The sequence below is a fragment of the Elephas maximus genome, chromosome X (genome assembly GCF_024166365.1).
Source record: "Elephas maximus indicus isolate mEleMax1 chromosome X, mEleMax1 primary haplotype, whole genome shotgun sequence".
In the NCBI taxonomy this organism is placed as follows: domain Eukaryota; kingdom Metazoa; phylum Chordata; class Mammalia; order Proboscidea; family Elephantidae; genus Elephas; species Elephas maximus.
The window spans coordinates 137,775,965-137,792,541 of NC_064846.1; the positions used below are offsets into that span (position 1 = coordinate 137,775,965).

The following is a 16,577-nucleotide window of genomic DNA, read 5'->3' on the forward strand; positions in this document are numbered from 1 at the left end:
ACTCCCCCAGGTGAAAAAGAGGTCACATGATTTAGCAGACACAGGAGAAAACATATCAGAATGCACAATTTAAAGAGGAGAAAGAGGACAAGAAGTTGGTGAATTAAGGATGATTCAGCATCAGAGATCCCAGGAAGCAGTAAAACACATTGATAAGACTGGGCTGGTTCTTAGCAATAGTAAATGTACATCCACAACTCACACTGGGATGCTGAGCTTCAGCAAGCCTCCTACCCTCCTTTTCCTGCTTTCCTTGCCAAGTTGATGCTAAAATCATGTGCCCTTGATGAATATGAGGCTGAGACATTTAGCTATTAGTTTGGAGCAATGTTTAATAAATTACCCAGGTCCCCAAAAGATGGCCTTATATGCGACAGAGTATTTTCTATTATTAAATGTCATGCAGTTCCGAGGCCTGAATTAAAGTTCAGACCAAACTCAGCCAAAAATTATTTGATTTCCCAATTTATTTTTGCTCTGCAGACCTGGTCTGTTTGTCACATTTCTCACACTACTAACACTGTAATCCTTTATTTCCAGCAACCAAAATAAATAGTTGCATTAAACAGAGCTCTTAAGCTGAACCAGCCTATTCATATATAATAAGCTCTGGCCAGCCAGAACCGTCTGAGGTACAGATGCTATAGTCAGGATTGGTACAAGAATGTAAAAACTGTACACTTGGTTTTTACCCCAAACACTGCATCCACATATGAAAATTCTATTTGGCTGAAATGATTATTTGAAGTCATAACTGATCACAACTTTCTGTGCACATAGTAACCACTTAAATATAGTATTCCTTGTAAAAATAGAGGACTTGCACATTACAAAGTTCTTTTATGTCCATTTTATCACTAAACCCTCATGACAATGCTGTGAGGTGGGCAAAGTGAATAATATGAAGACAGTGGCCCAGGGAATTGGCAGAGTAAGGTTTTGAGACAGCCAACACAGGACTCTTTGCACTACTAATGGTTTTCCTTTTGATAGTGTGTTTTCCTAACATAGTTATAAATCACAAGCTTATATTTCTTGTATTAAAATTATCAAGATTAGATAAAATACATAGCAATAAACCTAACTAGGGACATAAAGGACATATACAAAGAAAGCTACAAAACACTACTGCAAGAAACCAAAAGAGAGCTTCATAAATGGAAAAACATACCATGCTCATGAATAGGAAGACTTAACATTGCGAAAATGTCAGAACTACCCAAAACAATCTACAGAGAAAATGCAATCCCAATTCAAATTCCAACAACCTTCTTTAACAAAATGGAAAAACTAATCACAAACTTTATATGGAAAGGAAAGGACCCCCAGATAAATAAAGCATTATTGAAAGAAAAAAGAACAAATTACGAGGTCTCATACTTTCCAAACTCAGAACCTACTATACAGTCACGGTAGTCAAAATAGCCTGGTACTGGGACAACAACAGACACATAGACCAATGGAACATAATTTAGAACCCAGAAGTAAATCCATCCCACTATGGACAGCTGATCTTTGACAAAGGGTCAAACTCCATTAATTGGGAAAGAGATAATCCCTTCAATAAATCGTTCTGGAAAAACTGGATATCCACTTGCAGAAAAATGAAACAGGATTCATACCTCACACCAAACACAAAAGCCAATTCAAAATGGATCAAAGACCTTAATGTAAAACATAAAACTATAAAGATCATGAAAGAAAATAGAGGGAAAACGTTAGGGACCCTAATCTGTGGCATAAAAGGATATCAAGCATAACTAAAAATGCACAAACTCCAGAATATAAGCTAGATAACTGGGACCTCCTAAAAATTAAACACTTATGCTCACTAAAAAGAGTTTGCCAAGAGAGTAATAAGAGAACCTACAGGCTGAGAAAAAAAATCTTTGCAATGACATATCTGATAAATGTTTAATCTCTAAAATATACAGAAAATATCAATAACTCAACAATAAAAAGATAAGCAACCATATCACAAAATGGGCAAAAGACATGAACAGACACTTCCCCAAAGAAGACATCCAGGCAGCCAACAAATACATGAAAAGGTCCTCTCGATCATTAGCCGTTCCAAAAAAACCAAACCAAACCCATTGCCACGAGTCAATTCCAACTCATAGCTACCCTATATGACACAGTAGAACTGCCCCATAAGGTTTCCAAGGAGTGCTGGTGGATTCCAACTGCTGAAGTTTTGGTTAGCAGCTGTAGGTCTTAACCACTGTGCCACCAGGGCCCCCATTAGCTATTAAAGAAAAAAACAGAATTTTTTTTCACCCCTACAAAAATGGCAATGATCAAAAAAAAAAAATGATAAATGCAGGCTAGGTTGTGGGGAGATTAGAATTCTCATACACTGCTGATGGGAACGCAAAACGGTATAACCACTGTGGAAAACGATATGGGGCTTCTTTAAAAAGCTGGAAATAGAAATATCATTTGATCCTGCAATCTCTCACTCCTAGGAATATATCCTAGAGAAATAAGAGCGATCACACAAATAGGCATATGAACACCCATGTTCACTGCAGCATTGTTCACAATAGCAAAAACATGGAAACAACCTAAGTGCCCATCAGCAGATGAATGGATAAACAAACTATGGTACATACACACAATGGAATACTTCACAACAATAAAGAATAATGGGAATCCATGAAATATGTAACAACATGGATGAATCTGGAGGGCATTGTGCTGAGTGAAATAAGTCAGTCACAAAAGTACAAATACTGTATGAGACCACTATTATAAAAAATCAAGAAAAGGTTTACACACAGAAAGAAACAATCTTTGATGGTTACGAGGTGGAGAGGGGATGGAGAGAAAATCACTAACTAAATAGTAGACACGCGTTAACTTTGGTGAGCAGAAAGGTAATACACAACATAGGGGAAGTCAGTACATCTTGACCAAAGCAAAGGAAGACACTGAGAGCAATGCAAAAAAAAAAAAAAAAAAAAAACAACAACAGTAAAAACAAACAATAATTCTACGAGTAGATACATAGGTAGGTAGGTATGCTGAATAGGGGTAGGAAGGAGTGTACGGATACATCCATGTACATATATTGGTTTGGCTGCGGATATTTTCACATACATATTTGTATGTGGAGCATGTATATTCATATATATATATATGCATATATATGCATGAATAAAGAAGACCGAAGAATTGATGCCTTTGAATTGTGATGTTGGAGAAGAATATTGAATATACCATGAACTAACAAAAGAACAGACAAGTCTGTCTTGGAAGAAGTACAACCTAAGTGCTCCTTAGAAGCAAGGATGGCAGGACTATGTCTCACATACCTTGGACATGGTAGCAGGAGGGACCAGTCCCTGGAGAAGGACATCATGCTTGGTAAAGTACAGGGTCAGCAAAAAAGAGGAAGACCTTCAATGAGATGGATTGACACAGTGGCTGCAACAATGGGCTCAAGCATAACGACGATTGTGAGGATGGTGAAGAACAGGGCAGTGTTTCATTCTATTGTACATAGGGTCGCTATGAGTTGGAACCGACCTGATGGTACCCAACAACATATGTTGGTGAAAAATATTGAATATACCGTGGACTGCTAGAAAAACTAATAATTCTGTCTTGGAAGAAGTACAGCCAGAGTGCTCCTTGGATGTGAGGATGGCAAGGGGGACACATTGTGAGGATCGCAATCAATGTCACAAAACAATTTGTGTATAAATTATTGAATGGGAAACTAATTTTTCTGTAAACTTTTTTTTTCACCTAAAGTACAATAAAGTGTTCAAAAAAAATTTACCAAGATTTGCTCTCTACAAAAATCGAAACAATCTGAATACCAACTTGATTAAAATCTTAGCATGCTAAAGAAAGTTAAAAAAAATAAGTTGTCAGTGGAAGAGTTCCAATTTAGCATAGGCCAAGAAACGGTTCTATTTGTTATTTGTTTCTCAAGAGAAACAAATTCTTAAGTGAATACTATTATCTTAATAGTGTAGTCAATTACCTGAAGAAACACAGAGGAAGAGATGCTGTCAAACCTCTCTTTTCTTCAGTTATCAGGTTACAAATGGAACAACTACAAAGCAAAAACTGCTGCTTGCAATCACGACTGGGCAAAATATAGGTGTGTAACTTTGGGGAGGGGAGTGTAGAAGAGAAGTATGTAATTACATTAATGAAACAAAATTGTATAGAGTTCTAATGATTTACAAAACTCCCTGCTCTCAAAATATAATGCAATCTCCCCATTATTGAGAGACTCTGAATGTAGTCTCAAACCCTTCAACTTTCCTTCAGGTTTTATAATTGATTGTGGCACATATAGTAAACAATATTAAAGTTACACTAACCCGTTGCCATGAAGGAGTCAACTCTGACTCATGGCGACCCCATGTGTGCCAGAGTAGAACTGTGCTCAATAGGATTTTCAATGGCTTATTTTTTGGAAGTAGATTGCCAGGACTTTCTTCCTAGGTGCCTCTGGGTGGACTCATAGGACCCTCCAACTTTTTGGTTAGAAGCTCCAACCTTTTGGTTAGAAGCTAAGCACATTAACCATTTGTACCTCCCAGGAAACCCAAGGTTATACTAGTGGTGGTGAAAATGCCCCCCAAGGCCTTTAAGAGGCAATAAGCTGAAGTACTATTCAAAAATGAATGTTACTACATAGAAGGGAATAAGTTGGTTAATTAAATAAGAAGTGACATGCCATGATTTTCTATAGTAAAACTTAAGGGTTTTTTTTGTCCCCCCTTCTTGGGAAAACAATACGGAAGAGGATCTTGCCCCACCTATAATCTTACTCTTTTAGGAAGATGAAAACTTTCAACATGTTTCAGAGTTAAACAAGCTTATTTTTGTTTATAATTTATTGAGGTGTCATTTCATAACAACAACACTCAAACATGGTCTTCGCTTGGATTTGACGCAAAAAAGGGCTGCATTTTCACAATATTCAGCACAACATCATGGTCACCCAACTAGAACTTAAAAGGGTGGGTGATCAGGAAGGAGATTCAGTCTTTCTGCAGTTCCTAGAAATGAAACTGTGATATGATGAGAGCTGTATTATCATTTCCTTTTGCTTTGTTGTTATTGTCGTCGTTAGGTGTCGTTAGTCAATTTCAACTCATAGCGGCTCCATGTGACAGAGTAGAACTGCTCCATAGGGTTTCTTTGGCTGTAATCTTTACAGAAGCAGATCCCCAGGTCTTTCTCCAATGGAGCAACTGAGTAGGTTCAGAAGCCAACGTTTCAGTTAGCAGCTGAGCATTTAACCATTTGTACCACTTTTTTTTTTACCACTAGGGCTCCTTCCTGGTGCTTTAGGGTGTAAATATCAAGGGTAAATGATGGAAGGATCAGGAAACAGAAACAGAAGGTATCTGGTTTCCTGGTTTATTACTGTATCATCAGATTCTAGTTTAGAATACTAAATAGATATACTTGGAAAGTGAAACACTGAGTTTAAATCTTAGTTCTGCTCCTTAATAGCTGTGAAACTTTGGACCATTTACCTAACATACCTCAAATGGTTGTTGGATGATAAAAAAAAAAAAAGCATGTGTTCCATAAAGCTCTGTATATTGTCTGGTTACTATCTTCATTTTACAGGGATCAAACGAGATGAATTTGAAACTAGATGGTGAAAAGCAGGTATCACCAGCATTTCAACAGGAGACTACTTTGTAGAAGGCATTTCACTTAAAGACTTTCTAAGAGGGCATTTGACTATTCATGAAAGAACTTCTGAAATCCAATTTTGGGAGTTATCTGAAAGCTGCTATTTATGTACTGTTGCCCCAAATGGAATATTCTCGAAAATAAATGATTGAGGCCAATTTTATATGTTTATGTCTGAGTATATGAAAACGGAAAGGGAACAATAATCTGAAAAGGTGTGTGCTTTTCAAAATCATTTTGTCCTGGTTTTTCTGATGAATGCGAACATACATTCATAAAGTATGCAAAGGTAGTTCTTACCTTCCCTGGGTCATGGAATTCTTTGAGAATTTGATGAATGCTAGAAGATCTTCTTCCCAGAAAAAATGAGTATGTGCTCATACATACCCACACCAACACACACACAAAGACATTTCCAGGCAACATAGTATTTCCCAAGTCATTCCAAAGTCCATCTATGGTTTGAGTTAGGAACCACTGAACTAAAGAATAAATGCATGGTTTTACATGGGGATACATTTATATCTATTATCTATCTCATTCTGATATATGAAATTGCCAGTGCCTGAATACTAGGAAAGGGATGAAGTTATGTTCTGAGTATCGAAGTGATGGATGCTCCTAGAGTGTTCTGCAAACCACTGTTTACTTGAAGCAGTTTTACAGCTTCCATATGTTTACAGCAGAGTTGAATTTGATGTGACAACTTGGCTCAATGGGTGTTGTAGTCAATTTCCAGTGGACCCTGTGTCTTGTAAGGTAAGGTGATCAGCCAGGGAGCTCACTTGTCTCAATCTAATAGTATAAAATTGAGCAATATTCTTTCCACAAACACCAGTCCCTTTCTCTGCCTGTCCCAGGGGTCACAGTATTCCATCAAAGACAAAAACGAGAGGCCTTTGTAGTGGTTACCCCGATCTTTGAGATGAGTGACTTTTACCAAGAGCATGTTTATAGTTCAGTAAATAGCTTCATAGGGACTTCATACATAAAGGCAATTTAAAAACGACTAACAATAGACAATGCACAGCTCATACTTCAAATTGAGAAAAACACTCAACAACATTTTCTACAGTATTTGCTACTTTATGAATTTTACTATTCTGATTGAGCTGTATGAAAGAAAAAGGAACCAGGAAAAGAGATGGTCTAAGGCCTAAGGAAACTTTCAATTGCAGGGTTTAAACCAAGTTAGAATTTCTTCAAAGTGCTCAGGATAATGATGAAAAATAGATATTCATATGCAAATATCTCCATGAATCAGTAAAAACCATGAATTTCCATAAGTAACTGTTTAGGACAACCAAGAGTTTCTTTTTACTTCCTTCAGCAACCTGACACTTCATCCCTCCTGGCAGTTTTTAGTTGGGCAATCGCTTTTTAGTTTTCAATTTACTTTTGTTTCTGAATTTAGGGGTGGAGGGCACCCATAAATGGTCATATTCTCTCTCCAACTGCAAAGGGATTGGCATTTTATTGCCACAGTCCACATTTCAGATTTGTTTTGTTTTTTTATCGTAACTGAAAAACAGATCAGTTCTTTTTCCCTTTTTCCTCTGACCTGTGGTTTCACATTCATTCCCTGAAACGTTAAATTTCTATGGTCTTCAGAAAAGTGGTGTTGTCTTTATCTTTCAGGTTCTCAGATCATGCTTTCTCAAGTCTGGTAACAAGTTGCCACCACCTGCCTGCTCCCTTCCTCCTGGCAGCAATGTTAAGGCTCATGGCTGTGATCCCATTGAATGTGGCTTATGTGGAAACTGCCTCGGGGTAGGCTCAGGAAATCTCAGGGGCCTTCTGCAGAGCCACAGTGGAAGGTGGAGCATTCTAAACAAACACACTGAAGAGTGGGAATTCAGCCTGATTAGGCTGCAGCAGATCAATCAGAAAGCACACCGTCCCGGAGAAGCCTTCATACAAGCTGTAAATACTTTCAAGGACTCTCGAACCGGCCTTGAATTCCTCGGTAAACAAGAATTCAGCAAACCTAAGAGAGCAAGAAGAAAATATGTACAGTTTTAACATGAGTGTTTTCATATGATTGGCCTTGGGTTGCTTCTTCTGCTTTTCTGCTAAGTTTCAGCATTATTTTCTTTTCAGAATTATATAACTATTTTAAGAAAGTCTTTTTCTCTATTAACAAAAGAGGATTAGTTATATAATTCTCTATGTTTCTCAACAAATTATGTTGGCAAGCAAATCCAACTAGTTTCAGAGTTTGCAAAGCAAAGCAGTTGGACATTGCTTGAATATTTTATTCCTCCTGTCCTCCAATAATTAAAAGTAAAAATGACAGATAAACAACCATACTTCTATTTATCTTGAATAGAAGCAAGCTGATATATAAAAAAGTAAATATGCTGTGTCTCTATGGGTATATTATTTCTGAAGTAGATTTCATTTATATGTGACAGAGAGCAGAGATTGAAAATAAATGGGCAAATTTTGTAGAATCTGTGGTTTGGGCCAAACAAAGGGATAGGACGAATAGGAAAAGACAAGCAACGTTTTATAATCATGACATCAAATACTAATTTAGCTATAAGATAGGACAATTCACCTCAAAATAAATCACTATAGTATTAACAAATAATAATCCACAAATAGATACATAGGTAGACAGGTACGTTAAAGAGGTGTGGGGAGGTGTGACAGATAACTAATTGGTTGTGGATATTTCTACATACATAATTGTAGGCACCATGTTTATATTGATATAGACAATAGAGCACACACAAAGGGCACAGTTGGGGAAATTTCTTAGAAATAACCAAGCTCCTCGTGGAATGACTTTCCTAGGCTCAAAGTCAAAGAACCGTAGACTCAGAGGACATCATGTCAATTGGCACAACATAGTTCATAAAGACAATGTTCTGCATCCTACTTTGGTGAGTAGCATCTGGGGTCTTAAAAGATTGTGAGCAGCAATCTAAGATACAACTATAGGTCTCTTCCCATCCAGAGAAAAGGAGAGGGAAGAAAACCAAAGACTCAGGGAAGCAGCTAGTCCAAAGGACTAATGGACCACATGAACCACCGCCTACATGACCTCGAGACCAGAAGAACTATATGGTACCCAGCTACCACTATTGATCACTCTGACTGGAATCACAACAGAGGGTCCCAGACAGAGCGGGAGAAAAATGTGGAACAAAAAATCAAATTCACAAAAAAGACTATACTTACTGGTCTGACAGAGACTGGAGGAAACCTCAAGAATATGGCCCTAAGACACCCTTCTGATCTGAAACTGAAGCTATTCCTGGAGGCCACCTTTCAGCCAAACAATAGACAGGGCCATTAAGTAAATAATAACAACCGAGAAGAACGTGACCCTTAGAACAATCAATTTTACAAGATCAAAATGACAGCATTTGCCCAAAAGCAAAGATCAGAGGGCAGGAAGGGGTAAAAAATCCAGACGAAATGGGGAATCCAGAGTGGAAATAAGGAGAGTGCTGACACATTGTGGGGAATGCAACCAATGTCATGGAACACTTTCTGTACAAACTATCAAATGGGAAACTAATTAGCTCTGTAAATTTTCACCTAAAGCACAATAAAAAAAAATTTTAAATCACTGGAAAAACGTTTTGTACTTACTCTATGTTTGCCACAACTCCTACTCAGATTATTTATAATGAGTAACATTTTATAGTAGTTTACAGTTTTTAAAGTGCTGTCACCTATGTCATCTCTTTACTGACTTGCTCCACATGTTCCCATCAACGACGAAAATAATCACCAATTCAGAGGCTAGAGCTCACAGCTTGGTAAAGCCTGGGCGCTGATCCGGCCATAAATTTAGAGTATTGCTACTACACAGGGGGTCCTATGAAGAGTAATTACTTATTTGATCTTTTTTAGAGCTCTTGGAATTACTTGAAGGCAGCTTAAAATAAATCAGCAGGAAACATACTGCAATTCTGTTTGGTAGAATTTTCAATCAACTGTTTTCCTGAATATGCTACAATTTTAAAATTTAAACAGTAGAATAATGATTCATCTTAAGAATTAATTCAAAATTTGTAATTGTAAAATGAAGGCAGCATCATGGTATAGCTTCAGGAAGTCAAACTTTTTGGTGTTATAGATCACTTAGCAGTCTGGATCCCTTCTCAGAATAAAGGTTTCCAATGCATAAAATAATATGCAAAGGATCCCAAAGGAAACTGATTATATTAAAGCACAAAAACCAGCAACAACAACAATAACCCATTGCCTTTGAGTCCTTTCAACTCATAGCAACCCTATAGGATGGATTAGAACTGCCCCATAGGGTTTTCAAGGAGTGGCTGGTGGATTCTAACTGCCGATCTTTCTGTTAGCAGACGAGTTCTTAACCACTGCACCACCAGAACTCCATATTAAGCGGTTGCCAAAAATTAAAAAAAAAAGAACTAGTAATATAGCAATATATGTAGTCTTTATTAACACATTAAATAGCAAAATCTAGTAGTGGGTTCAATAACCAGTAGCATTTCTAAGTAGTGGTGGGAGTGGAATATACTTCACAATACCTGCAACAACAGTAATGTGACATGAGAATATCTGTCACTTTTATTGGTGACAGAGTCACAGCTACTGTTAATACTATCGTGGCTTGTTATCTACATTCATAATGGAAGGAAATGCCCCATTTTAGTTTGATGTTAATGGAAAAACAATGTAATCTTTTTTTTTTTTCAAGCAAGTTCAGGTACCCTAGATTAAGAATCCCTGGTGTAGAGACTACATCAGCCTGAGACCAGAAGAACTAGATGGTGCCTGGCTACAACTGATGACTGTCTTGACAGGGAACACAACAGAGAACCCCTGAGGGAGCAGGAGAGTAGGGGGATACAGACCCCAAATTCTCGTAAAAAGACCAGACTTAATGGTCTGACTGAGACTAGAAGGACCCCGGAGGTCACGGTCCCCAGACTTTCTGTTAGCCCAAGACAGGAACCATTTCCAAAGGCAACTCTTCAGACAGGGATTGGACTGGACTATGGGATAGAAAATGATACTGGTGAAGAGTGAGCTTTTTGGATCAAGTAGACACATGAGACTATGTTGGCATCTCTCGTCTGGAAGGGAGATGAGAGGGCTGAAGGGGTCAGAAGCTGGCCGAATGGCCACGAAAATAGAGAGTGGAGGGAAGGAGTGTGCTGTCTCATTAGCGGGAAAGCAATTAGAAGTATATAGCAAGGTGTATACAGATTTTTGTATGAGAGACTGTCTTGATTTGTAAACTTTCACTTAAAGCACAATTAAAAAAAAAAAGAACCCCTGGTGTAGTAGAGGAGTTCTCATGGAGCAGTGGTTAAAAGACCAGCTGCTAATCAAAAGGTCGGCAGTTCAAATCCACCAGCTGCTCCCTGGAAACCCTATGGGGCAATCTATTCTGTCCTATAGGGTCACTACGAGCCCGAATCGACTCAACAGCAACGGGTGGTCGTGTAATGTAGTAGAAAGAAGAATGGCTTTGAATTTGAGATACTCAACTCTGGTAATTTCCTGGTATACAGCCTTTGGTGGAATCCTGGTGGGGCAGTGGTTAAGAGATCGGCTGCTAACCAAAAGGTCGGCAGTTCGATCTACCAGCCGCTTCTTGAAAACCCTATGGGAGCCATTCTACTCTGTCCTATTGGGTCGCTATGAGTCAGAATCAACTCGACAGCAATGGGTTGGATTGGGTTGGGTTATGGCCTTTGGTAATTTTTTTAATCTTACTATACCAAATCAAAACCTGTTGCCACAGAGACGATTTCAACTCAAAATGACCCTATAGGACAGAGCAGACTGCTTCATAGGGTTCCCAAGGAGCAGCTGGTGGGCAATTGCAGAATTGCATAGGACTACCTATAAAGATTAAAGGTACCATATATTAAGCTCTGAAAGAAAAAAAAAAAACCCACTGCCAACGAGTCGATTCCAACTCATAGCACCCTATAGGAGAGAGTAGAACTCCCCGATAGAGTTTCCAAGAAGCGCCTGGTGGATTAAGCTCTGAGCATATAAAAAAGCATTCGGTAAATGGTAAATATTATTTTTTCACATAAGCATATTGTAGTAGAATATTTGTGAAGCAGAGAAAACCACCAGACTTTAAAAGAAACTCACAGTTAATTTTGTTCTTTCTTCTTCTGACTTTTTGTCCCTAAACTTTGATTTATTTATTACATTGCATTTATAGTGCATGTACCATTTGGTATTCTGAATTTTTTCACCTAAAATAATATTAAAAATATTATGTGCTTTTCAAAAGAATTTCTAAATGATATGTAGCAATTTACAACAGTACTGGAAGTGGATGAGAGTAGCAGTTTTATTGCTTTCTGACCTGCACTGTGTTATTGTTTCTGAAAAATGGTGTTGATCCAAAAAGTAAAAATGATTGTTTCAAAAATCTACCCAATAGTGCAAAAACCAAACCAATAAATACACTTTTCTAAAAAATTCTCCTCAAAATGGAAATCAGAATGGCAATTACAGAAGTTTAAAAAACTAAAAGATACTGAGAACATTACATATCAAAACTTGATTGGTTATAGTCAAAACTGAACTCAGAAATTAACAGATACATAACTTTTTGTTAATAATCATACTGACGATGATGATGACTATGATAATAATAAAAGAAAAACGGAAGATATTCTAGTTAACCGTTTTTACCAACAATAGAAAATAACAAAATAAAGTAACAGTGAAAAGTAAAAATAAAGGCAGAAAATAATAAATTAGGAAGCAAAAGAGAAAAACAAAATAAAAGCAAAACATAATCAAGAGCCAATTCTTTATAGAACAATACTATTAGAGCTTTATGTCAAAAATTTGAAAATCCATATGAACTAGAGTCTTTTATAGAAATATATTCACTACCAAAATTAATGGAAGAAGTGGTAGAAAACCTGAATAACTGAGTAGTCATAGAAGAAATTTAAAAAGGTATCAAATATTTGTCTACAGCTATGAATTCCAAATGTCTGTTAAAAGAGTAATACATGATGATCAAGCAATGTTTATTCCAGGGAGGTATATATTGTTGACATTACTGTTTCAGAAGCTGCCAAAATTAGGGAAGCCTCTTCTCTTTGGGCCATGCCCTATTTTAACTTTTGAATTATAATGAAGTGGAAATTTCAGTCCCTAAGCAATTAAGTGCAATGGCCAAACAATATTCAGATATCAACTGTGCATTTTCATTCTTCTAACTGTAAGTGAAATTTCAGCTGTCTGAAAGCCTCATGCCCCAGAATCTTATAACCAAAACTTTGTAAGCTAGGATACACCTTGCAGAAAAAGGAAGGTTGTTCTGTCCCTTTTTAATAAACTTTTACAAGACATAAGTAATCCTGATGAAATTTATCCCAAAGTAAAATCCCATTACCCTAGATGAGACCCAAAATGACTTTCTTTTGCTACATACAGAAACTGAAGGGTCAGGTTCCCACCTAAATAGGTTAGGTAGCCAGCAAGTGAACAGGATTCCTAAACATAGGATACAGGTGGGTGGAACAGTGACTTCGCAGGCCTTGAAGAAGGGTGTGCCTGGCATCTTAATGGGATCCCAAGAAACCCACAGTGGTGGAAACAATCAGGAGAAAGAAGAGTAGGGGATGAGATCAGATATGTAATGGGAGGCTAGATCATGTAGAGCCTGTTGTTCATAGTCCAGACTTTGGCCTTTACTCTGAGTCATATGGGAAGCCATTCCAATGGATTTGGAACAGAGGGGTGTCATGATCTAACATGATATAGATTATCAGAAGCCAGTTTAAAAGATCATGATGAAATGTAGAAGCACTCCTAGTAAAATCAGGTAAAAGGCAAGGATATTGACTATTTCTTTTATTATTCAACATTGTTATGGGTATTCCAGTCCATGGTGAATAAAAGGAAGTATACATAGGAGAAAAAAAATAACAAAACTATAAGTATGTTCAGATAACATGTATGTGTATCTAAAAAACCCAATGGAATCTAATAAAAACTAATAGAAACCTTAAAGGAGTTCAGTAAGGTGGCCAAATATATCATTATGATACTTATCAAAACTAATATGTAAGATACAATGCTGGTTTATATGAAAAAGTGCATCTTAGAATTGATATACTGCAGTTATATATGTGTGTGTGTGTACCTGTTGCCATCGAGTCAATTCCAACTCATAGCGACTGTATAGAACAGAGTAGAACTGCCCCATAGGATTTTCAAGGAGCAGCTGCTGATTCAAACTGCCAGCCTTTTGGTTAGAAGCCAAACAATTAATCACTGTGCCACGGGGATCCTTATATTTAAAATCTTTCATAAATACCAGTGATAAAAACCTTGAAAATACAAAGGAGTAAAAGATTCCATTCACAATAAATCTGGAAACATAAAACAACTAGGAATAAAATTAACAAGAAACATATAAGACTTTCTTCATAAGATCAAAACTTTACCAAATGTCAATTTTAGACATAAATAAATGGAAAAGTGTACCATGTTCATGGACAAAAATCACAATATCTTAAATATATTATTTATCACTGAAGTAACCCATAATCAATGGAATACCAATCAAATTTCCTTAGGATTTTTTTTTATTTGACAAATTGATTCTAAAATTCAACTGGAAGAATAGATGAAAGAGAATACCTAAGAAAAATTAGAAATAAATGAATAATGATATAGAACTGGATAAATGGAACAGAAGGAAGCTCAGAAACAAAGCCACAAATTTACATAAATTGAGTTTATGATAAAGCTGGAATTTTTAATTACTAGGGACAGTGGTCAGTAAATGCCATTGTAAAATTTTGTTTTTCATTTAAAAAAAGGTAGATCCCTGCCTGGAACTATTAATGAAAGTAAATTCCGGATGAATTAAAGAGTTAAATGTTAAAATAAAATAATAAAAAGTACTGTCTTAGTTATCTAGTGCTGCTATAACAGAAATACCACAAGTGGATGGCTTTAACAAACAAATTCTTTTTCTCACAGTTTAGGAGGCTAGAAGTCTGAATTCAGTGTGCTGGCTCTAGAGGAAGTCTTTTTCTGTCTGTCAGCTCTGGAGGAAAGTCCTTGTCTCTTCTGAGTTTCTGCTCCTGAGCCATCTTCATGTGGCTTGGCATGTTTCTTCCACTGTCTCTGCTTCTCTCCCTCTCCCTCGCTTGTTTAATCACTTTTATATTTCAAAAGAGATTAACTCAAGATACATCCTAATCCTGCCTCATTAACATAATAAACATAACCTAATCCACCACGTGTCTGTCAGTTTGTCGTACTGTGGGGGATTGTGTGTTGCTATGATATTGGGAGCTTTGCCACTGGTATTTCAAATACCAGCAGGGTCACCCTCGGTGGACAGGTTTCAGCAGAGCTTCCAGACTAAGACAGATTATGAAGAAGGACCTGTCAGTCTATTTCTGAAAAAAAAAATTGGCCAATGAAAACCTTATGAATAGCAGTGGAACATTGTCTGATATAATGATGGAAGATGAGCCCCTCAGGTTGGAAGGCACTCAAAATACGACTGGGGAAGAGCTGCCACCTCAAAGTGGAGTCAACCTTAATGATATGGATGAAGTCAAGCTTTCGGGACCTACATTTGCTGATGTGGCAGAACTCAAAATGAAAAGAAACAGCTACAAACATCCATTAACAACCAGAACATGAAATGTACAAAGTATGAATTTAGGAAAATTGGAAGTCATCAAAAATGAAATGCAACACATAAACATCAATATCCTAGGCATTAGTGAGCTGAAATGGACTGGAATTGGCCATTTTGAATCAGACAATCATATGGCATAATATGCCAGGAATGACAAATTGAAGATGAATGGTGTTGCATTCATTATCAAAAGGGACATTTCAAGATCTATCCTGAAGTGCAACACTGTCAGTAATAGGATAATATCCATACACCTAAAAGGAAGACCAGTTCATACGACTATTATTCAAATTTACGCACCAACCACTAAGGTCAAAGATGAAGAAACTGAAGTTTTTACCAACTTCTGCAGTTTGAAATTGATCAAACATGCAATCAAGATGCACTGATAATTTTTGGTAACTGGAATGTGAAAGCTAGAAACAAAGAAGAAGGATTGGTAGTTGGAAAATATGGCCTTGGTAATAGAGATGACATCAGAGATCGCATGATAGAATTTTGCAAGACCAATGACTTCTTTATTGCAAATGCCTTTTTTCATGCACATGAACAGCAACCATACACGTGGGCCTTACCAGATGGAATACACAGGAATCAAACCGACTACATCTGTGGAAAGAGATGATGGAAAAGCTCAATAACATCAATCAGAACAAGGCCAGGGGCTGACAGCTAAACAGACCATCAATTATTCGCATGCAAGTTCAAACTGAAACTTGAAGAAAATTAGAACAAGTCCAGGAGAGTCAGAGTACGACCTTGAGAATATCCCACTTGAATTTAGAGACCACCTCAACAGTAGATTTGATGCATTGAACACTAATGACGGAAGACCAGATGAGCTGCGGAAGGCCATCAAGGATATCATACATGAATAAAGCAAGGGGTCATTAAAAAGACAGGAAAGAAAGACCAAAATTGATGTCAAAAGAGACTCTGAAAGTTGCTTTTGAACTTAGAGTAGCTAAAGTGAAAGAAAGAAATGATAAAGAGAGCTGAACAGAAGATTTCAAAGAGCAGCTCTAGAAGACAAAGTATTAAAATGAAACGTGCAAAGACCTGGAGATAGAAAACCGAAAGGCAAGAACATGCTTGGCATTTATGAAGCTGAAAGAACTGAAGAAAAAATTCAAATCTCAAGTTGCAATACTGAAGGATTCTACGGGGAAAACATTAAACGACACAGGAAGCATAAAAAGAAGATGGAAGAAATACACTGAGTCACTCTTCCAAAAAGAATTGGTCGACGTCCAACCATCTC

The 16,577-nt window shown here is 37.1% G+C and overlaps 1 protein-coding gene across 1 annotated transcript in view; it reads right to left on the bottom strand.

Annotated features, from left to right (window-relative positions):
* Positions 1-3,173: 3,173 nt before the first annotated feature.
* LANCL3 (LanC like family member 3) overlaps positions 3,174-16,577 on the bottom strand; it is a 137,864-nt gene continuing 124,460 nt past the window's right edge. Inside the window, exon 5 of the mRNA XM_049871332.1 lies at positions 3,174-7,660. Coding sequence (XP_049727289.1) covers positions 7,501-7,660 — 160 coding nt within the window. The 3' untranslated portion in view covers positions 3,174-7,500. The remainder of the gene's footprint in view (positions 7,661-16,577) is intronic.